The 24,900-nt window shown below is 41.4% G+C and overlaps 1 protein-coding gene across 1 annotated transcript in view; it reads right to left on the bottom strand.

Moving 5' to 3' along the window:
• REXO5 (RNA exonuclease 5) overlaps positions 1–24,900 on the bottom strand; it is a 1,525,618-nt gene that overhangs the window by 1,319,196 nt on the left and 181,522 nt on the right. The window contains exon 3 of the mRNA XM_044089498.1: positions 8,632–8,750. Within this exon, the coding sequence (XP_043945433.1) occupies positions 8,632–8,750 (119 nt within the window). The remainder of the gene's footprint in view (positions 1–8,631; positions 8,751–24,900) is intronic.

Genomic DNA, 24,900 nt, shown 5'->3' with positions numbered 1-24,900 from the left:
GGAAAAAACATGATTCATAATCGAGAAGCATCTTGTGGCATACCAGACTGCAAATGTGTCTCAGCAGAGGCTTGCGAATCTGTAGAAGTGGGCATCAGGGGTTGCAAAGGCGCCTCACTGAGTTCCGGCAGACTGGCGACTAGCTTAACAGAAGCGTCGTCGGCAGTTTTGGACCTATGCGGTCTGTATCTGTATTTAGCCTTACTTTTTTTGGAAGATCGGTAGTCTGATGGCTTACTGAAGCCTTTTCGGAATACGGAGAATGAAAGAGAAAGAATTTAGCAACAAAGACAGCCCAACAATGAATAGTTCAGGCGTTAAGGCACAAAACTGACAGTGAGGGACATCGTGGTCTGGGCCTAAACAGGTAACGCAGTAGGAATGAAAATCTCTGTGAGGTATTTGTTTTCCACAGGCAAGACAATTGTTAACTTTTTCTGACATCGGTTAGAGCAAGAAAAAGTAATCCCCAACAGGGTACTTAGCTTTAGAAGACTTCAGGTTTGAAACTTGAAAAATTAAAATTTCAGGTAGCAGCCGACCGGCACTTGGAAACTGCTTCTGCTTTGGGCTCCTGCACAGCACGAAAAGCTGATATAATGGCATCGGCTGCATGTTTTATACCCCTGACGACCTGACGTCATGGAAGAGGCAACAGCATCAGACGCAGAAATCCCAACAGTCTGGTATTCGGGCTGACTGAAGGCTACCTGCAGGCAGATAACCCAAGTCTGATGACTGCAACAGTGAAACACGAAGAACATCCATAGATCCCGCAAAGCCTGTAAGAGGAATGCACTTCAACAGCAAGAAAGTTCGGAAGAACTGGTACCCTAACCACTGATTTGATGTTGCCGTCCTCTAGCCCTTCAACGGTTAGGGCACGTGGAAGGTGACTAAGGATTTGAATACTGGCCCAGTTGTCATATCTTTGGCAGGGGTCTATATTAAATAACCGAAGAGGTGTTTCAGCAAACACCTTTTTGCCAACACAAAAACATCGAACGCACAAAACCGTGAATGCTGACATCAGCGAATTCTTACCCTGGGAAAAAAATCACAAACAAAAAAATCATTAAAAACAAAGTGGGGGGGCTCCACCCAGGGAAATAAATCACTGTTCTGAACTATCGCACTTTAGTCCGTTCGTTCATTATGCGTCGGCAAAGAGGTGTTCGTTAAAACACCTCTTCCGTTATTTAATGTACACCCTTTGGCAGGATACAATCCATACAGCTTAAGGTACTATAACAGTAATCTAATGATAAACATCACTGGAATACACAAATGTCACAATACCTTTTATTGGACAAAAACAGAGCAATTGTAAAACCTATTTATTAATTTGTAAACTGTAACACTTGCATTGGTCCAATAAAAGGTATTGCATCACCTCTGTGTTCCAAATGATCCAGTAATACTACCTGTAGCTCAAATACTTGTGCATTTTTTTTACTCTACTGCCTCCTCCAGAGCAGATGACTCAAAATACACAGTTTAGAAACCAAAAGATAGGGAAAGCCCAAGTCCTGAAAAAGAATGCCTGTTGTAATAAACCTGCTGCTCAAATCTTAATAAAACAGCAACTTGGTTGTGACTAGAACACACAATTAAGCACACAGCTCCACAATTTAATGATGTACAATAAATGACATATTAGCACCTTCAATACAATACGAAAATATATAAACACAAAAGTTATATACTTACCATAACAACAGTTCTGTGTTGTTTGCTTCTGTCCTTCCTCAGCAGTTGGGTTATCAGATTTGTCTTGGACCTGACTTCTGCCACTCTCAGACTTTGGATCCAATGCTCTCTCTTCCCCTTACCCATTTCCCCCCTGCAAGGAGAAATTTACCTCAGACTGAGTTTGCCCATACCCTAGCATAAAGGATATTACTCCCTCCCACACAGACCCAAATACCTCATAGATGAAACAGCTCCCAAACCTAGAGCTTGAAGAGTACAAGACCAAGTCAAGGTAGTTATAAGTATGGTCACTCCAGCAGCAATGGATAAAATTCAATGGATGGGGGAGGGAGGAAGGAAGTTGAGGAAGGATGGAAGCAGACAACACAGATTTATTATCAAGGTAAGTACATAACTTTCACATCTGATGTCTTTTTTGTCCATTCCTCAATGGTTGGGATAGAGTCTACAGCTACTATGAAATTTATGTGCATTCATGGTAAGATATTCCAAAGTACAGCCAAATCAAAGGAGGCTCTTGACCTTGACTGTAAATGTAGCTTGTAGTGGGAAATGAAGCTATGGACAATGGACCAAGTAGCTGCAGCACAAATGTCATCAAGTGATACTCTAAAGAAGAACGCTATGGAGGTAATCTCAGAGCATGTCAAGGTGCCTTAGGAGGTCTGGGCAAAGACAACCTCTTCTCCCTGTAGACATGTGAAATACAATCACATAACCATTGAGAGACAGTCACTTTAGATACCCCTTTTCCCAGCTAGCTGTGGAAAAGGAAATAAATAACTGACCAATCTTTCCAAACTTCTTAGTGCAATGCAAGTTTTAGAATTCAGTATAGGTATTCTAACTCCTCAAGAAGGTGGACCTTGATACCAGAGAAACTAGCTCAGCTGAGGAAGAGGGATGCCAGAAGTCCAAGATTGTTGGGAGAAGGGTTGTAATGGGGTACAAATGTTTGCTGGGAGTCTAGAAGGAAAATCTCTTCCACTTATTTTTACAGCTCTTTCTGGTGAAAGACCTTTCCGCAGAGATCAAAATGAGAACAACTTGGGAAGAAAGCCTGGACTGTCTAGCCATCATCAGACCTGGATAAACCATGTGGTTAACTTGAGGGCTTGAATGTTTCCATGAGGAAACCTGGACAGGTGAGAGAGAAGATCTGCAATAACATCCAGCACCCAAGGTGGGTGAATCAGAAGGGACTACAGAAGGGAAACCACAACTGTTGGGGTCAAAGGGGAGCAATGAATATCACCACAGACTTCAGTGACAGCAATTTCTGAAGAATATTCAAGATGAGAGGAGTAGGGGGAAGGGCACAAAGGAGCCAAGGGACCAAATGTGGATCACAGCATCCTTCTTTGACTTCCAATCAAGGGGGATTAGAGCAAAGTACTTGCCACACTTGGTACTGTAGGGGGAGGTAAAAATATTGCACTATTGTTGACCCCAATGACTGAAAATCTGATCCACCACTGTCGGGTTGACAACTATTCAAGACAGAGAAAAACAGACCTGCTCAACCTGTCCACTAGAACACTGGACTGCACTTTCTGATAGCAATGCACATTCCAGGGGTGAGAAGCCTTCACCCATTGCCACACCCTCATGGCCTTTCAACACACTCAATAAGCTAGTGTTCCTCCCTGCTTGCTGATGTACTAGACCACAAACATAATGTCTGTCTGGATTGAAATCACACCTGTGGGAAAGCATTCTGGAAGGCTTGCAACGCTATAACTACTGCCCTCATTTCCAAGATGATGATGTGAGGAATGGCCTCTACAAGGGACCACATGCCTTGGGCCATTTTTCCCAATAAATGCCCCCCCTACCCTAGCTGAGAAGTGGCCATGGTTACTGTGGCTTGGAGAGAAGGTAGTAAAAAAGGTCGATCCTGGGGAAACTATCAGAAAGTCTAGCTGCCATTGGATAAGAGTCTTGCAAATTTTCATGAGTGAGACTTGGAAACTCAAGGGCTGGCATGTGACTGACCACTGTGCAGACAGTCCACTGCAACTCTCTCATATGATATCTGGCAAGAGGAATCATAACAAGGGCCTTTTTAAGCCTAGCCACGCATCACAAATCTCTGACAAGTTTTAATACCCTTGATAAGTGTAAGCATGGACCTGGGAGATGAACCATTTACAGGTTACCTGTTTGCATTACAGACATAGGTTCCAAACCAGGGATGAATTTCCATTTTCCTATCCAATTGTCCAAGTTGCACTTGAATTGGGCCAGGGAGGAACTCTGCCTCACATGGATGGGGAGCCCGTTCCACAGACGGGGTAGTCTCTGGGATACATACCTATCTCTCCAGCAGGTCCTATCCATATCACAGGCAAGGTGCAAGTCCTCAGAACAGGCAACTCTGGTACTGCCTGCTTCATGGATATGCAGGAGGACTATCAGAGTCGGGTCTGACAATGCCCTGTCTGTCAGGCATAGATCTCCCCTCAGATGCTGAAGTAATTAATACACAAAGATAATAAAATAAGCAAAGTGCATTCAGTACAGTATTGCTGCACAATCCATATCAGCCAGAAATTTCAAATCAAGGTGACAGTAGTCGCCATTGAGCCACGAAGACATAGGATCAATTTTGCAGGTGGACTCTGGTAGAAAAGTACAGCTAATGCCCGTCTGTATAGTGTAGAAATCCTGATTTGTGGACGCTTGGCAATCTGCACTTCTGGGTCCAAATAATATTCAATGAATTCTAAAGTCTGAACAGGCTGAGGTTTGGACTTTGCTATATTCATGGTAATACACATTAATGAGGAAAGCTGGTGCAAGAATTCCCTGGCTTGGAGAAGAAGATTCCTAGAGAAAGGCAGTTACAAGCCAGTCATCCAGGTATGGGAACACTAGGAACCCTTGCAGTCTGAGGTGAGCTGCAACCACCGAACTGGAAAAGACTGGCTTCTAGCCAGAAGTGTAGAAAAGTTCTGAGGGTCTGTCCATCTTTATGTAGTATTACGAATCCTGAAAGATCTATTGATCACATTCAATAGCCTTTCCTTAGCAATGAAAGACTGGACAGTACTGTGACCATCCCGAATTTCGTATGCTACACACATTTGTTGAAATAACTGAGATACCCCTTTCTTGAGTAAACTCTGGATCCTTGCTGGTGTGGTGGGATTTCTTGGACAACCTGATTTTTTAGCAGCTTTTTTATTTCTAATACTGTTACTTTTCTTTGGGAGGATGGAGCATCGGGAAGTTTTATTAAGTGTGGGGGAACAGAGAGAGAGAAAGGGGATGGAGTAGCCTCTGGTTATGATCCTCTGCATCCCATCATCTCGAATGATGAATTTCGAGGTCATGGGGTGCAGGGATAAGTGCTCCCGACTGCCTCCAGATTGCGGCAGTTGGGCAAAAGTTCAGGAGTGCTGATAAGGCCCATCAGAGAAGGGACCCAAAATCCTTGGTTTTATAGACCACCTCTGCCATGGGGGTGATATCCACCATTAGATTTCCCTCCTCTGTCTAAGGGGTGAGGGGGTCTTCTACAGACCTTGTGACTTGGGGAACCCAAAGTTTTCCCTCCCTCCCTTCTGGTTTCTGCAGAATGTGCTGGGAGGGGGGTAGAAACTGGCTCCCTATGGCAGAGTTTAACCTTCATGTTCACTCCTGGAATGTCTCTCCAACTTTTGGTCCAAATGGTGCAGTCATTCTACAAGGCATTGACAAAAGACATCTTAAAGTGCTCTGAAAAGTCACATAGGCACATCCAGGCATGCCTTCTAAAGGTTATGCCAGTGTCTGCAGCTCTAAAAGTGCCTTCTATTGTACTGGAGATGAGGCACACAGAGACATTCAACAGGGACTGAAGGGTGGCAACAGTGTCTGCAGCTCTAAAAGTGCCTTCTATTGTACTGGAATTGAGGCACAGAGACATTCAACAGGGACTGAAGGGTGGCAAACTGAGTCATTAGACATCCTCTCCTCTACAGATAGGTACCCTGAGAGAGAATTGGAAAGCTCCTTGGTCAAATTCCTCTGAAAGCACATTAAATGTGCCAAATACCAAATAGTTCAGTGTTCTGAGTGCAAAGGTCCCTAAAGCATACACTTGCTTCACAAATTTGTTCAGCTACTCAGACACCATTTAGGGTGACAGACAGTGAATCTCTCTTGTACAAGTTCCCTTCTGGTGACCACCACCATAGAATTAATGGCTGGACCCTTGCTTCAATAAGGACGATCCTTTGGGGAAACACATCTGTCAGGTTTACCTTTATGTGGTTCGACCGTGTCTGGCTCTTTCCAAGCCCACTTAACAATTAAATTCACCATCTGCAGGAGGGACCATCAAGAAGTAGAAGAGACAGTCCTCAAAAACCTCAAGAAATACGGACTCCTCCTAAGATGGAGCTTCTGAGGACCACCTCCATTTCTGTTTGAAAAGCTCCAGGATTTCAACAAACAATATAAATAATATAAACATAATAATAATAATAATAATAATAATAATAATAATAATAATAATAATAAGTAAAATACATTTCACTGAATGAGACACTTTCAAAGGGGGGGGGGGGATCTGGGGGACTCCTTCCCATCTTCGAAGTTAGCATCTTCAGTTAAGGACTCCTGGAAGAGGGAGTCAATGTGCCTTCTTTTGCATGCACATTTCCAACAAACCTATGCAGTGTGATGCTCTGGGGAGAACTTGGAAGCTGAACATGAGTCCTCAATGTGGACAGACTTAAGAGATGTCTGTCCCTATGGGATAGAAACCCAGTGGAGGATGGATAAATCTGAGCCATAGAGGGATGTCTGCTCCCTAGATTGAGAGAGCACTTTCTCAAATGCTTTGAAAACAGAAATCGACACAGGACCAGAGACCCCTCTTGAGGGAGCAGTAGTGTCCAAACATGGATTAATCTTGAAGTCTCACTTGGCTCCACAGCTGATGCTAAAGCCAAACTGCCCAGCTTTGAGTTCCAAGGGGAAGGATGGCTCTGAGAACCTTGGAATCAAGTCAGACCCATGGGTCTGACACCAGCAGCTCGCCTCTGAGAGCAGTCAGGGTCTAAGCTACTTGGTGTCAACTGGTGGATCAAAGATGTCACCAGAGTTGAAGATGACCAGGACTTTGGATCCAATGTCGACATACCCTGAGGAATGCGCAGATCCAACAACCCCAAGTCTGAAAAACTGATCAGGGAATGAGAAATAATTTGATGAGGCAATGGGACCATGTCCTGGGATTAGGGCCTGAAAACTCCCCAGCTGGATTTGTGTCCTGATGAACTTCCTCATCATTCTACCCACAACTGCTTCTGACAGCCTTTTGGAGGAATGGAGTGAAGAAGCAATGGAAGAAGGTCCGGAGAAATGATGGAGAGGCCTCTCCTGGAGGATGGGAGACCTCAGCTTAGGTGAAATCAGCTCTGGGAAAAATTGTACAAACTGGACATTGCTGGCCCAGATGGGTAGCCTCTAATCAGTAAATACACTTAGCTTGTTGGTCTTAGATAGGGGTCTTGTGGCTTCAGGCCCCATATTTTTTTAAATCCTGAGGGTTTATCAAACATGGTAAAATATAAAACAAATAGACAAAAACTAATGCACAGCAGTAAGAATATAAACTGCAAATAAAGTTTCTAACTCAAAATCTAGGATAGAAAGCCAACAGGCAACAGATATAACTTACATATATATAAATATATATATATATATATATATATATATATATAAATATATATATAGTTCCACTTTAAATCATCGAATGTTCAGAAGATCGACGTTCTGATCATCGAGACCAAAACATCGATGTTCAGAAAATCAAAGGTTTAAAGTGGAAGTGCCAGGTAAGTGAAAATGTAGAATTGTGGGTGTGTATGCAGGGCAGCAAGGTGCCCTGCATGTTGTGTGTGTGTGTGTGTGTGTGTGTGTGTCATCTGAGTACTGGCATTGCAGGTAGGGTACGGGAAATCTCCCATTTAGCGCTACCGCATATAGCGGTAAACAGGAGATTTCTCTTACCCCACTGTAGTGCAATCACGGAGTTGGAATATTAAAGCAGGGGGGATGTGGGGGGCACAGCCTCCCACATGGAGGGTGCAGGGGAGTGAAGCCCCCCCTGCATAACAGTTTTAGTAATTTATTTGTTGTTTGTGTGGTTCATTTTGAAACTTCAATGTTCTGGTCTCGATGATCAGAACGTTGATGTTCCAAACATTTGATGTTTCAAAGTGAATCCATATATATATATATATATATATATATATATATATATACACATACATACATATACATACACACACACACACACACACACACACACACACACACACACACACACACACACACATATATATATATATATATATATATATACACAAAACCCTTTTTTTACGGTAAGGAATGGTAAAAATGGGAACAACAGAGGATAAACCTCACAGAAAGAGATATCACTAGAAGATAATTCAATTTATCTCAAAAAAACAGTCCCAAATGGATCTGATAACCTGACCTTTGAGGAATACATGTAAGAGACATCAGATCACAATTTAATACATCTACTTTTCATTTTCTGACACGTACATTCTAAATCAATTTTAATTCCAGTATAACAAGAGCTCTTGCGTTTACTGTAATATACTCATCCCCATTTGTTACACAGGGCATGGCCTTTTTCCAACTGGGAGATGGTGCAACCCAGCAAGACAAGGTTTGCCTAGGTCATTTCAGCAAAAGTGTTAGCATTAGTTACCCCAATAACCACTGTAAGAACTTAATTACGAATCAGATGCAAGGGCAAAGGAATGAAACGCAAACCTGATCTTAACAGAAAATCACATATACAGAAACCACTACCTTCTCAGTTCTGCTAATATTAAACAAAACTATAATAAGAAGTATTAAATAAAGCTGAAAGGTTACAATAACACAGCAAACCTTGGCTGAGTAGCTCCATTACACCTTCCCAAAGCAGCATACTTCAAAAGTTCATAAATTTGCTTGTGGCTGACTGCACAGCAAGTTGCAGATGATACAAATGAAATACTTGGAATATCCTGCAAGAAAATAAAATCAGATTTTTAAGCATGAAAATAAATTATGTATATACTAATAATCACTTTCTTTTTCAGTCCAAGATACAGATATACAATAATACATACACATTATACATGCTTGCACGTCATTCTGCACTCCTAAGAAACATATTTCTGTTTTTATGATTTATCTGTTTATATATATATATATATATAAGCAAAATAACGAAATATCAAACTAGAACTTCTCAAACACAAATGCTCAATCAATAGTTTTTTGAAACCTGTAAACTTTTTTTTTTTGCAGGGAGGGCATGCCCCCCCCCTACTAATTTGAGGTCTGTGTGTGTGTGTGTGTGTGTGTGTGTATACACACACACACACACACACACACACACACACACACACACACACACACACATAAAATACAAAGAAAAAACAAGAGCCTTATTAAATTTTTAAGGAGAAGCTTCCTCATTGATTTGCCCAGACGGCCTCATAGATCCACTTCCTAATAATGGAACAAAATAGCCAGTCCTCCTTCTTTCATTTACTTCATTAAAAATATTTGCCAAAAAAATGTTTGGGTATCCCCTCACCCTGAGCATTTTAAACAACTTGTCACTCAACTTTAAACTCCAACTCATCAGTAATCAGCCTAAATAATCTCACACATTGCCCTTAATTAGGGCTTTCTTCTGATGCACAGGACGCATACTGTCAAAGTGGAAAAAAGAATTATAATAAGTAGGTTTACAATAAATTGTTGACTCAAAAAAAGAAGTTATGTCTTACCATAACGTTCCATCTGTGTTGTCGATCTTCACTAATCCTTGAATGTGGGCTCGGTTCCAAGCCTCGGAACAGACTCAGCTGTTATTCCAGCCCACACCTTCCAAAAACTCTCAAGCCCTATAAAGCTCCTCACCAAATTACCTCAGATCAAGTTTGCATACAATAGTGACAGACAAGAAGTACTAAATAAGAGAGTATATCTGTGTCCCTATTATGAAGCCAGTCTTTGGTAATATCTGGTCCACCAAGAGCTCTAAGGCAGGGGGAAGGAGGGAGGGAATGTCAAGGATTAGTGAAGACTGACAACACAGATGGAATGTTATGGTAAGACATAACTTCTTTATCTGATGTTGTCAATCTTCAAATAATCCTTGACTGTAGGACAGAGTTCCCTAGTTACTTGAATCTTAGGAAGTCTCATGGAAGAATGTTCTAGAGCACCATCCACCCGAATGATCCACGTCCCCTAGAGACCTGGTCCAGTTTGTAATGAGCAATAAAGGTATTAGGATATGCCCATGTAGCTGCTGCAGAAATATCATCTAAGGAAGCTCTGGCATTAAAAACTGCTGAAGCTGCCACAGCTCTTGTTGAATGTCTTTCACAGGACGTGGTGGGTGGAGTCCCTTTCTGTTGTAAACAAAGGTGATACAGTCCCTAGTAATTTTGCCAAGGTAACCTTAGATACTGGATTGCCTAAAGAAACTGAAGAAAAGGCAATAAACAGTTAGAAAATCTGACCAACGTCCTTTGTTCTGTGAAGGTAAAAACGTAATTATCTGTGTACATCTAATAAGTGTAGACAGTACTCCCCCTTGTTGGAAAAATTAGGAAGAAAGACTGGGAGATATAAAGTTTGATTGATATTTGACTCAAACAATTGGTAAAAAGGAGGGATTTGTCCTTATGAAATATCAAATAGGGGGGTTTGCAGGATAAAGCTTGAATTTCCAATATTCTCCTGGCCGAAGTGATAGCTATCAAAAATAAAGTTTTCCAAGATAAGAACTTTGAGTCACAAGTTGCTGACAGTTCATAGAGAGAAGAAATAGGAGATTGCAGTAACAAATGCGAAACCCATGGAGCAGAGGGTTCTTTAAATGGAGGCATGAGCATTAAAGTTCCTTTCAAAAAGGCTTTACAAAGTTTATGCAACAAACTCGACGAACAATTGAAACCAATATGGAAGTTGGGTATCGCAGCAAGATGCACCCTAATGGTAGAAGCTGATGAGCCAGACTCATAGTAAGGCTAAGAAATCTAAAACTTTGTCTACAGGTGCAGCATATGGATCAATATTACAGTCAAGCAAGCAACCATTTAGCAAATTTAGCCATTAGTTATGATACAACTTTCTAGCTGAGGGATTGTGGAGAGCCAGAATGATGAGTTGGACTGGGGAAGTGAGGGAAGAATGCCTGGCAATCATAGGAACTGGAGAAGACATGCAGTGAGCTGTAGATACTGAAGATTTGGATGAACCATTCCTTCCGGGTGGGAAAACAGGTCTAGAGCTGGGTCCAGAATCCAGGGTTTCTGAAATAGATGAGGCCAAAGGAAAGGAAACCAGAATTGTAAAGGTCAGAAGGGGGCAATGAGGATAATTCTGTTCTTTGACCTGTTGGCTTTCTTTAGAAACGGACATTAGTGGAGTCGGGGGGAAAGGCATACAGTAGACCGGGGGCCAACTGTGAAGGAGAGCATCCCTGGGTGATTTCCCCCGGGGGGGGGGGGTTAGGGCAAAGTAACTGCTACACTTGTTGTTCAGAGGGGATGCAAACAGATTGCAGCATTGTTAGCCCCAATGGCAGAATATCTTTTCCACCACCACTGGATTGAGAGACTACTTGTGAGGCATGAGGATGCTTCTGCTCAACTTCTCCACAATCACGGTGGGGCTCCCTGGAATGTGCATTGCCATTAGAAAGTGGTTGGAGGAAATCACCCATTGCCAAACTCTGACAACTTCTTGACAAAGAGGGCAAGACCTGGTTCCCCTTGTTTGCTCATACACCAGACTACTGACAAGTTCTCCATTTGAACTGCAATCGTTCTGAAAGGGAGGGTATCTTGAAATGTTTGCAATGCTAAGACGCTAAGAACACTGCCCTCATCTCTAGTACATTAATATGCAAGTTGGCCTCCAGCTGGGACCAAGTGCCTTGGACTGTCTTTCCCAGATAATGCCCACCCTATCTGGGACGTGTCTGTGGTCACTATAGCTTGGGGTTGAGGGGGGGTGTCAAAGGGATGGCCCAACAAGATTTTGCTGGAAAGGAGCCATCAACTCAGGTCTTCTTTGCAACTATTGGTGATCATAATTAGATGGGACACTGGCTGATTCAATAGGGACCACTGGGAGGCCAGAAGCCATTGAAGAATCTGCATGTGGTATCTGGCTAAAGGAACTAGTGATAGAGGCTGCCACTGACCCTAGAGTTTAAAGGATGAGTCTTGCTGCTCCTTTCTTGCTGCAAATGATTTGGCTCACTTGTGATCTATCCTTTTAAGTCTTTCTAGGGGAAGTGACACCAAGCCAGTGACTGTCTAGCACAGCTCCAATGAATTCCAGTTGCGATGGTTCCAGATGGGATTTTATAGTTTATAGTGATTCCTAAGCTGGAACAAAGATGAAGAGTGTAATCTCTCGCTTTTACGAGTTGACGTCTGGTGGAAGTGGTAAGGAGCCAGTCGTCTAGATATGGAAATACTCTGAATCCTAGCAGTCTGAAATGCGCAGCTACCACTGTCACACATTTGGTAAACACCCTGGGGGCTGTGGTGAGACCAAAGAGCAGTGCTCTGAACTGATGGTGACTGGCTCCCAGCCAGAAGCACAGGAATCTTCTGAAGAGATTGTCCATTTTCATATGGTAATACGCATCCTGAAGATCTATTGAGTACATCCAGTTATCGTTTTCCAAGAAAGTACTGACTGAACAGAGACCATCTAGAATTTTGTCTGTTGAACTAATTTGTTCAACTGACTGATCCAAAATGGGTCTCCAGACCCCTGTTTTCTTTGGCACTAAAAAGAACCTTGAGTAAATTCCGGATCCTCTCTGGTCTGGCAGGACAGCCTGGATGACTCTCTTGTTGAGCAGTTTTTGAATTTCTAAGACTGCTGCCTCCCTGTGACTGGGTGGAACTTCTTGGAATCTTCTTGGTCTTTTTGGTTTCATTGAAAGGGAAATGTTGTAACCTCTGAAAATTATCTCCTGCACCCATCTGTCCATCATCACTTCTAGCCAGGCAGATTGGTGCAGGGATAATGGTCCCCCAACTGCCTCCAGGGGAAGGCAATTGAGTCTCCTTTCAGGAGCGCTAGAAGGAGTTACCAGAGAAAGACTCTCTGGATCCCTGGTTCTGTGGGCCACTTTTGCCTCTTGGACAGTGTCTTCCATGATCTCCCCCCCGCCCTGTGGGAAGTCATTGCCATGCAAGTCTTAGAAAGGTCCTTGGGTCTTTTTGCAACATAGCCTCTCACTTCTCTGGTTCCTGGAGTATGGCCATTGAGGAGTAGAGAATCGTACACCCACAGCAAAAAGGGTCTTCCCCTCTTTTTCACATCTGGCTAGAGTCTCTCTAACCTTGGGGCCTAACAGGGATGATCCATCAAATGGAGTGTTGACAAAAGAAGACAAATGGCACCACAAATACATCCAGGTTTGTCTCCCAATGGCTACACCTGAACCTGCTGCACTTGTCTTCCCTTCAGCCGCATGAGCAATTAGCTTCATTGACGAACTGGAAATCAATTCAAGGGTGGTGAGCTGAAAAGTAACCTTATCTCGAACCACTTCAGCTAGTGCTCCTGTAAGAGTATCTGAAATCTCTTTAATCAGATCTCTCTGAAGCATGGTAAAATGTGCCACATAATTTAAGTACCTGAGAGGAAAGGTCAATGATGCATATACACGCTTCTCAAACCTATCCATAGTCCTAGACAACTTGTTAGGAGGATGGATAGTTGGACTTTCTTCAGCAAGTTCCTTTTTAGTGGCTGCCGCTACCACCATGGTGTCTACAGAATACTCTTGGCCCAGTGTAGCTCATCTTTTGGGGCAGAGAGAATCCGGTTAGGTCTTTTAGGGACTGGCATGATAGAATCAGGAATTTTCCAGGCCCACTGGGCGATAAGTTTAATAAGATCATCAGGAGGCGGAGAGATCCAAGAGATAGAGTATTAGAAGTGAAAAGCCTATAGGCACACGGATTCCTCTGAGGAAGGTTGGAGGGTAGTCCAGCCACCCCTTTGTTTCAGGATTTCTAAGATGTCCCCGAAGGAAACATCTTCGGGGGAGACTTGGGGGAACCTTCCCCTTCATCAAAATCTGTATCTTCTGTGAAGGAGTCTTCAGGGAAATGTTTTCTCTTGCACTTTTTCTTCAAAGGTACCTCTTCAGTGGGGTGCTCTGGAGGGGTACCCAAAGATGATTTAACCAAGCTGGTTCGCTGCTGAGGCTTTTGTGCCCTCTGTCCCAGGGAAGAGACTGGAGGGAGCTCTGGTCGAGGGGATGGACAAGTTATTTGGCCCGACAGAGAAGGCAAACACCATTTGTCTGCAATGGACAAGGCCCTCTCCATAGCCTGGAAGGCAGCCCCCCCCCTGTAAAAGGATGGGAGCCTGGTACTGAAACAGACTCCTTGGGAACAGTGGTCCCACTCTGTACAGAGGAAGCCACCTCCGAAGCATTAGCATTAGCCAGGGTCAAACTTAATATGCCGAAGCCCCAAGAGGGATGGAGGGCTCCAAAAGAATCAAAGTTGAACCAGCCCCTCGAAACCTGCAATGAAGCCCCGACCCCAGGAGGTCTCCAGTTCCAATAAACCAGAAGACCTCATGGTACTGGAGAAGAAGCTCTGACAGCACCAAAACAGTCGAAGCTGGGATGGTCAGCACCAGGGGCTCTGAAATCTCGTCTGGAGTCGAAGGAGGAATTTGCAAGGGTGTTGAAGAAGGCACGGCACCAGAGCTAACAAGGCTAGGAACCAAAGACGGAGGTAACCCCCTCACCGTCAGGAGCTGGACCACCAGTCTCATAATGTCGGACTGCAACAGGCTCTTAGTGGACCAAATAGAGGAGGCCTAAGGAGACCCTGGTGGTAGTCACTTCAAAAATGGACTCAGAGGACAGCCTGTAAATGGGTCGATCGAGGGTGAATAGGATGTCGGTGCTAAAACTGTCATCTAAGACTCCTTTGTCCATTGGTACTGAAGGATGAGTTGTCTGCTCCGATACCAGAGCTGAAGAGGTCGGTGTTGAGGAAAGAATATCTTTTCCCACCGGTGTCAAGGAGACAGTCGGTACCGTGGGAGACTTGGCCAATTTTGAAGGTGGTTCCAAGGAGGCTGTCGGAACCAAATGAGTATGCTTTTTTGGGTTGAAGAGGAATATGACGAAGAAGAACTGGCTTCTGTTTTGGTACCAGAGATAGCCTCTTCAAACTCAGATTTTAGAAGTCCTTTAAGTATGAGCTTATTTTTGTGCTCTATCAAGGTTCTAGCAGAGCACCCATGACAGATGGTGCAATCTTCCTGAAAATAAACAGCACCAAGACAATACATACAAAAGGTGTGTCCATCTGAATTTGGAATTTTTCTTTCACACTTTTGACACCTCTTGAAACAAGGGATGCCTTTAGAGGGTTTGTCTGCCATGAGACAATCTAAGGCAATCTGACACACACACATGCAGGTACACACACAGTCAGAGACAGGCTTAATAAAGAGATAGATTCTCCTTTTTTTTTTAATGTAATAGAAAAAGAAGGGGGGAAATTACCAACGATGGTAAAAGAGGTTACCTGAAGGCAACAAGGACAAGTACCAATGATGGTACCTTAGAGTACCTAATGGTAAAAGAGAAATAAAAACACACTCATGCACACACCTAAAGAAAACTAGAGGAGCGGATAGAAAAGAACAGAGCAAAGAACAGAATTTAAAAGTTAAGATATTAAGAAAAAAACTAACTTACAGCTAGAACAAAAGACAAAGCTCAAGAGGATGGTTAAACGCATTTGGCACTACGAAGCGGCAAACGAGATCAGAGGTAATTTGATGAAGAGCATTATGGGTAGAGCCTAGCTCGAGAGTTTTTGGAATGTGCAAGCTGGAATAACGGCCGAGTTGGTTCCGAGGCTTGGAACAGAGTCCACAGTCAAGGATTATGTGAAGACTGACAACATTAGATCATTTCTTTTCTTCATTAATTAGAATAGTAAGGTCTAAAAAAAATTCACTGATCTCCCCTGAACATCCATCATAAACCTAAGGAAATCAGTCAAAGTGCAAATAATCAAAATTTCCTCAACCTCTTTTCACTATCCCTCCAGAAAAAAATCATATCAAGAAAGCACCCGTAAAAGAGCCATGATCCCTTAAACTCAGAACCAACTACATAATTCAAATGCCAAAAGGAAAGAACTGCGCTTGCAAACATAGGGGCGCATACAGCACCCATCACCACGCCTGTTCTCTGCCTGAACAGGTGGTTCTCAAAAATCTAATAATCATTCTCAAGTGTAATGGCCATAAATACCCTAAGGGCATCAGCTTTTTCTTCATCTAAATCAGTATAAAAACACAAATATTCATAAACACTCCATCCTAATATCATGAGGGATAACAGGGTAAAGGTCTTGAATATCTATAGTAACAAAAATCAGATCTTCAAAAAATAATTCATTAGAAATTCTAGCTAAGAAGTCCCATGAAGCTTTATTTAATATATAGGGATCGTTCCTAAAAATATTTTTAGTACAATGGTCAAAGTACTTGGCTTAAAAAAAAAAAAAAGGTCTTTGAAGCTCTAGCATCAACTACCGGACACATAGGAGGGAGGGTCTGCAAGGTTTTTTTTTTAAGTATTTTGAGGATACCAAAAATGGTGGGAGTTTTAGGGTTCTGGACTGTAACAAAATTAAATACCTTACTTGTTATCTGCTGGTTAAATAACATATCTTCTAAAATTAAATCAATATTCCTGTATACTATGTTCATCTGATTAACTGACATTTCCTCATAAGCGTCAGAATATAACACGGTTAACATCTTGATGTAATCATTTACATCTGTTACCACCAAACCCTCATCCTTGTCCAGTTTCATACCTGGATTTGTTTCTTTCTTATGATCTCATCCAATAAAGCCTTTTCATCTATACTGAGATTCAAACCACCAGAAAAACTAGCAGTAGACTTCAAATAGGCCTTAAATTCACTTTCACAAATTTTTTCAAAGACACCATAGGATGCTGTGGAGGGTTAAACATACTCACTCTTTTAATACTACTTGTTTCCTGACCATCCTGATCCTTAATATAAAAAACACAGTTAAGTTTCCTCAAGAACATTTTAAATTGAATACAAACTTCATCTACTCTAACTCTTCTAACAGGGACAAAGGTAAGACCACATTCAAATAGATTAGCCCAAGATTCATTAACTTCAGTAGTACTGTAATTATATATTTTAAAATCACCCTTATCATTTAAAACAATCCGATATTCCACTGCTAGTTCCTCCTCCATGGAGCCCCTCTGCTTCTCCACCTGAAATGATGGGGGAATGACTGCTGATGACCCACATCCTCCTGGTTGGGCAGGCTCTTTACCCTCCACTTTATTACCCTCTGGGACCTCCTCAAAGGAGGGTCCCCTAAAAGGTGGTCATCTCAGGTAACATCAGAACCAGTAACAGAGTCTGCAACATTCATATCAGTACTAACACAGTAATTAGAATTAAAACATGAACCTCCAGCTGGGCGAGGTAGGTAGTCACAACCTTTTTCATAATCTGCCCTATCCCTAAGTCAACTTTGTAGCTTTTTTTATTTCTCATTTCCAAAATTTCACTTTCAATTTTGATTAACAAACCATTGCATTGCTCAATTTTAGTATTAAACAACAAGTCATTATGTATACTTAAATCCAACTTCTCAAAGTCAACAACTCCATGTGCAAGCCAGAGTCTTTCACTAACCCTAACATATGTTCCCAGCTAACTCTCTCTTTCCATCAAACCTCCAGCATTTGCTATCTACTGGGGGTAAAATACACTGAAGTTTCCTTGCAGTACAAAATTGCCTATGCAAACATTTCCAAGCGAAAATCCTAAGCCTTCACATTCTATTTACTCTTGATAACCAAACAAATATCTAGGCAAAGATTGCATGCTATCTCAAAAGAAAAAACATTATACCAGTTTACAACCAAAATAACAAAATGGTAAACAACCCTGTAGAGCAGAGGGATAAAGCTCTTACTGCTCCCCAGATGACCCTCATTTGATTAGTGGCACTGACACTGGAGGGGGCACAGTGTGAGGCCAATGTTACCCATTCTGGGAGAATGGAAACAGCCTAAGCACATGTGGTGTACAAGTCTGGCCAGCTCTGTTATGCATGAGCAGTGAGACACTTAGTTGGGAGGGGATGTGCATGGGTGGAATCACGCATGCACCTCTCAAGTGCAATGATCAAGGAGACTGCAAAGCTAACACAAGGGGGCTAGGAGTTACAGTACACCCCCTCCCCATCAGCATTATGATGCTTCACCAGCATCCGCTATCTTCTCACTGGCCCTTAACGAGAGATGGGTTGAGCCCAGGGACTGGCAAAGTTGGAACTGGCAGACCCAGTGAATGAGGAAATGAGCTGGTAGTAGCCCATCATCTGTTGAGAGAAAAAACAAAATATGGTAACCTCATTCAATGTTTAAAATTTCCTTCTAGCCTATCAGAATAAGTTAGTCAAACTTTGGTCTAAATATAACTAAACTATAGATAAATGTGTGTATGTATCTTTAAGAAGCTATCCAAGGGCTTGCACAAGAGTATAATTACTAGCACATGCAAGTCTGACTGCCATTTTGTAGTAAGCTGTTGAGATGTAAGCATGCATGTATGTAAGGTCTGTGTGTTACTCACTTTGTTTATATTTTATGATGCTGATACCCATCCTGACGTGTTTCTATGTATTAAAGCATCTAAATGAAATACCCCACCTGCTTGTCATCTATGTTAGAGAGGGACGAGCAACATGGTATCAGAAGTGGGATATCTAAAAAGGACTGTGTCAGACGTGGCATGTCTAAATAGACACGAGGTTTAAAGAAGAATGGCCAAAACAATTTGTTACCAGAAACCGTTCCAGTTTCTTTCACTTAAGCCCAAGGGGCACCCAGTTGGCATTAAAGGAATATACAGCAGTGAATCATCCCTACTGCAGGCATAATTCACAAAATGGGTCAGAAACTATTTCAGATATTAAAACTTGCTCAAAACTATTTATTTGTAAAATATGAAACGAGGCATACAGAACACTCTAAACGATATTCTAATAAACTGATATGCCTGAGACTGATAAAAATATTCTAATTACTATGGAAAATGTTTGAAATGAAGTCCGTGTTGCATAAAACTAATAAAATAAGAGGAAACTACTGCATTTTCACCAAGCACATATTTTCACATTTATTAAAGATATCCGAGTTATCAGAAGTGTATAAAGTGTTTGCATGTTTGTGCAGTACTACAGTAAAGTAAGTTCGCAAAATATAGCTATTAGACAGCATATTTCGCAAAGTCCAGTATTTTGAAATTGTGCATTTGATTCTTATTACAAGCTCACAGAACAGTTTGTTTGTACATAATTACAAGGGCCACATTTTCAGTGTGTTTGAGCATACTTTGTGGGCAAGGAGGACAGATTTAGAAAATCCAGTGCACTTGTGTTTGACAATAATATTGCAGAGAACTGGAGTGTGTTTGAGCAAGAGTACATTTTCATACAAGCTGCATTTTCTGATAAAGATGACCACACAAAGGCATTTATTCTACTTAATTTAGCTGGGTCAGAAGCTATTGAAAGGGAGCATTCATTTGTGTATGCACCAGCTGTCTATGCACGAGAAGGGGAAAACAGTCATATTGTTGTACATACTGAAATCAAGGGAGGACCCCGAGTATTTAAAACATAAATTTAGAGAAATGTGTAACCCCCAGACAAATGCTGCCATAGAAAGGCACTTATTTTACACAAGGGATCAAAAGCCTGATGAAACTTTTGCAGCATATATAACTGACTTGAGAAATAAAGCTAAAACATGCAGATTTGGTGATTTAATGATAAAGGACAAACTTGTGTGTGGTACTAAACATGATGCTGTGAGAAAGATTTTGTTTTGAGACAGTGATTTATCTTTGAATAAGGCCATTCAGATTTGTCAGATACATGAGCTCATAGAAAAGCACAAAAATATGCTTACAAATGAGAATAGCTCTAGAAGGCACAGTGACAAAGCTTGTGTGTATCGTAGCAGCACGTGGTTAAAAGAAACAGGCCCAAGAACATGGCAGTAACTGCAGCCCCTGCAGGACTCACTGGTAAACCCCAGAGCTTTTTAGCAAATTCCAGAGTTCACACAGTCTCAATGAAGCATGAGAGTGAGTCAGCAAATTCAAAGCATGGGCCCCTACTTAGTTTCATTGCCAACTGTCATAATTGTGGTGGAAATCATGAATCTAAAAGGGAAAAATGTTTATCTTTTTGGTCAACAATGCAATTAATGGAATCATTTTAAAAGGTTTTGTAAATCAAAAGGCCTACATTCCTTTATTAAAAGGGAACATTTTAGAAAACGAGTTGATCAATTGGAGAACTGCAACCCTACTCTTTCTGTTGATGATCTGTCACTGTTTTATGAAACAGTCAATGCAGTAGATTTAAGGGCAAAGAATGAAGTATTTTGTACTGTCTGGATAAAAGGAAAACCCATAGAGCTCAAAGTTGACACAGGTTCCAAGTGCAATGTTATGTCAGCGGAAACATTTGCTAGTGTGTGTCATGGTGAAAGGCTTGATTTGGCAAGGTGTGCAAAGATTGTTGCTTATGGTGGTGAAGAAATTCAGACTGAAGGCTCAGTAGTGCTTTCATGTTACTCTGCTGGGGGAAGCTATGGCTTGTTAATTTATGTGGTCAAGAGGCACATCCAATCATTAGTAGGGCTTAGAGAGAGTTTGAAAATGGGACTGTTTTCATTTAATAAGGACGTCCATCATGTTAGCTTAAAAGACCACTACTCTAATTTTGCCCAGTACATTTTTCTACCTATGCTGATCTCTTCAAAGACAAGCTAGGGAAGCTTCCAGTTGTGTACTCCATGAAGTTAAATCCAGATGTCAGTCCAGTTATCAAGCCAGCTCAAAATGTTCCAATAGCCATGCAGGACAGAGTCAAAGCAGAGTTCGATAAAATGGTGTGACAAGATGCGATTTGTCCAGTTGCAGAACCAACTGAATGGGTATCTTCCATGGTGGTAGCTCATAAGAAAAGCTCAGACAACATAATATGTACTGATCCACATGATTTGAACAAAGCACTAAAAAGACATCATCCAATGCGCACAGTCGAATAAGTTGCGACTGTCATGCCAAATGCCACTGTTTTTTTCCGTCTTACATGCACAGTTAATTTTGGTAAATTCAGCTTGACAAGAAATCATCATTGCTCACTATTTTTAGTACTCTGGAAGGTACAGATTTTTGAGAATTCTACAACTGAAGTCTTTCAGCTTGCAATGAAGCGGCTTTTTTCTGGGTATCCTTGTGTTATTATAGTAGGCATACTAGCAGGAGTTAATGATGAAGCTGAGCATGACAGAAACCTCAGAAAAGTTCTGGAAAGGGCACATCAAGTGACTCTTATGCTCAAGCCACAGAAATGCAAATTCAGGCTACAAGAGGTTACTTACATTGGTCATTTATTTAGTAGTTCAGGCCTACAACCAGACCCTAAAAAGCAAACAGCCATTGTCGAGATGCCAGCACCAGACAATGTTCAAGCCTGGCAATGTTTTCTTGGCATGGTAAACTACCCAGGCAAGTTCATTCCAGACTTAAACCAACTTTCAGAACCATTTAGAGAGCTAATATGTAAAGATGCATCCTTGTCTTGGTTAGAGCAACACCAAAGAGTATTAGATGTGCTAAAACAGAGAATTGCCAGCCCACCAACTCTCAGATATTACGATGTTCACAAGCCAGTTACCTTTTCATGTCATGCTTCACAATTTGGTCTTGGTCCAGTCAGTCTAACAAGAGAGTCAACCTGTTACCTATGCATCGAAAACTCTTACCCAAACTGAAATGCAGTATACGCAGATAGAGAAATAGCTTTTGGCAATTGTGTTTGCATGTTCAAAGTTCCACGATTATGTTTATGGTAACCTATCCAGATCGAAACAGACCACCAACCTCTAGTCACTATCTTGATAAAGCCTATGCATTCAGCTCCAGCCAGATTGCAATGCATGATGTCGATTGCAAAAGTATAATTTCACTCTGGTCTACAAGAAAGGCAAACTCCTTTATCTTGCTGATACATTGTCCAGATCGCCCAGAAACACCACAGAACAGCATGAGGACTTTGATTTTGAAGTCATGGAAGTGAGAACATTTTTCTTCCACAAGTCTTGATGAGCTGAGCAATTGCACAGCCATGGATCCAATTTACAATGGCTCAACCACTTAATCAAGGATGGCCATCAAATCAATATAGTTTACCTCAAGAAGTGCAACCTTATTTTCCATACAGAGATGAGATTTTGTCTAACAAAGGGATCATCATGAAAGTTCCGAAAGTGATTGTTCCAAAGTCCTTGCAACAAGAGTACATTACTATCTTGCATCATGGTCACGCAGGAGCAGACTCTACCAAAAGAAAGATGACAGGTCTAGTATTTTGGCCTTCTAGGTCAAAAGACATTGAGAGAACACTTATCTTGTTCCGTGTGTAATAGTACAAAGCCGCATCAACAGAAAGACCCACTTCAGCTAAACCAGATTCCTGAACTACCTTGGTCGACAGTAGCCACTGACATTTTCAAGTGGAATGGTCAACATTATTCAGTGTTAGCAGACTCTTACTCCAATTGGTTCAAGATTGACCTACTTCCTAATCTAGCATCCAGTACTGTTATTACTAAGATGAATCATCATTTTGCAGTCCATGGTAGTCCGCACAAAAGTTATTTCTGACAATGGCATGCAGTTTACAAGCCAACAGTTCAACCGATTTTCCGAATATCATGAGTAGCCTATAGTAGCCATAGTCAAATGGTTTGATACAATGTGCAGTTCAGAGTGCAAAACTGTTAACCTGAGAAGTCAAAACAAGACAATAGTAATGTCTTCCTGATTCTCTTGAATCTCAAAAACAGTCCTCGTGATAAACATCTTGGTTCACCTGCTCAGCAACTTCTGACGAGACAAACCAGAACCATATTACTAATCAATACTCAATTGTTGGTTCCATGTGTCAAGAACAACAGGTCATCAAGAACAGGTCAGGTTAAACCAATCTGCTGAAAAAGCGTTTAACCCAGAAGTCCTACTACGATAAAACCAGCAAACCACTCAATCCATTACGAGCAGGAGAAGTGGTAAGGATGCAAATGTCCAAAGGTTATGATCTGATTGGAGTCGTAAAGAATATTTGCCCAGAGCCAAGAGCGTACATTGTGGAATAACAAGGAGCAGAGTTTAGGCAGAATCGGAAACATATGAGACCGGTGTCCGTGCTTATACTACAGCACATAGCCTGTAAGAAAGGGTCTTTATCTCAGAGCGAGTTATCTAGCGTTCCAATTCCAGAGAAAGTTCCAGAGAATATTCCCATTCCTGTGATGAATCCAGAAGTTCCTGATGTGAGTTTTTCACTGAAGACTATCCCTGTTGCTAAATTCAGTCCAGATTGTTATATTATGAGATCCAGTCACATCAGGCCATGTAGCAGATACATGGCAACTTGAACATGAACATTGTCTTTGTTTCTAATGTCTATAATAATGCATGTCTAACTCTAACGTTGTTTTTACTAAGGGCAATCTTTTTAAGAGGGAGGATGTAGATCAGTGTGTGTGTGTGTGTGTGTGTGTGTGTGTGTGTGTGTGTACACACGTGTCTTTAAGAAGCTACCCAAGGGCTTGCACAAGTGCATAAATACTGAGCATGTGCAACTCTGACTGCCATTCTGTAGTAAGCTGTTGAGATGTAAGCATGTATGTATGTATGTAAGGTCCATCTGTTAATCATTTCTTTGATATTTTATGATGCTGCTATCCATCTTTATGTGTTTCTATGTATTAAAGCATCTAAATGAAATACCCCACCTGCTTGTCATCTATGTTGAGAGGGACGAACGACAAACTAAAAGGAGATATAGTTTACAATATACATTTTATCTACCTTTAAGTTATCAAATATGCTAGTAGCGTGTATACCCAAGCATATACTTGCATGCACACATATAACATGTACACCAAATACTACTGCAAAATATATAAGTATATGCATATTTAAATACATGTGTATCTGCATATTATATATAGGGATTTATTTAAATAGGTAAATCAATGTGTGGAACTACACTATCACTATTTCAACATCTTCAAGTTGGCATTTACCTTTATCAAACACTAAAAATCTCAAAACTGCTCATATTGATAAAAAACTGTAAATGCACTCCTATTCCAGCTGGTTTAAAAAAAAAAAAAAAAAACTTTACAGTAACTGATACACTTTGTCTGAACAATGTCACTGTTAGGGTTTTCCATAAGGTAATGTGTAGGTTAGGGGCAGGGCTAGGGTTAGTATGGGAAGGGAGGATTTGTCCATCCCCCACTCACCATCTTACTCATGTGTGCTTATCGCAACCCTACACATAACAGTATGAGTAAACTATGCACGCAGACACACTTCTCATACACAACACACACTCACAATACTAAAGCTATCCTCTTACCTAGGCCTTACTCTAACCCTAACCCGCAAACACTCTCACACGCACAGTCCATCCCTAAATGCCAAAACTTTCAAAATATTCAAAAAGTTTTGGAATTAACACACACACCAAGCCACTTACCATATAACTCAAGGCATATACCTTACACAAACTCAACCTTTGATATTTTAGCATTTGATAAAATCAGAATTCAATGAACAGTGCTGTCAATAAAAAACACCGCACTTCTCTTTGTCAGCAAAAGTAGAAGTCGTCAAAGTGAACTTCTCCGAAATAAAGAAGATATAGACATTTAACAAAACGCAAGAAATGCTCTGTAGTCACTGATATATATCCCTGGAACTTCTAGACTTAGTTCTCGTCGGCAGTAACACATTAAAATGGTGCCTACCTTTTAAGAAACTTTTGGCAGTTAAAAATTAGGGCACCTATAAGAAAGGTTACAGAGCATGTAGGAAAGCTTGGTAAGGTATTAAAAAAACTCCCAAAGGCAGGCTAGGAAGTAGCAGTATTGCTACCCAGAATAATAGCAGAATAACTGAAACAATGAACTGAAAGGGAGACCTGGGT

Source organism: Protopterus annectens, chromosome 12.part0 (genome assembly GCF_019279795.1).
Source record: "Protopterus annectens isolate FY-2018-M chromosome 12.part0, PAN1.0, whole genome shotgun sequence".
Taxonomy (NCBI): domain Eukaryota; kingdom Metazoa; phylum Chordata; order Ceratodontiformes; family Protopteridae; genus Protopterus; species Protopterus annectens.
Note: the sequence above shows the minus strand (reverse complement) of the source record. Positions and strands in the feature narration are given on the sequence as shown.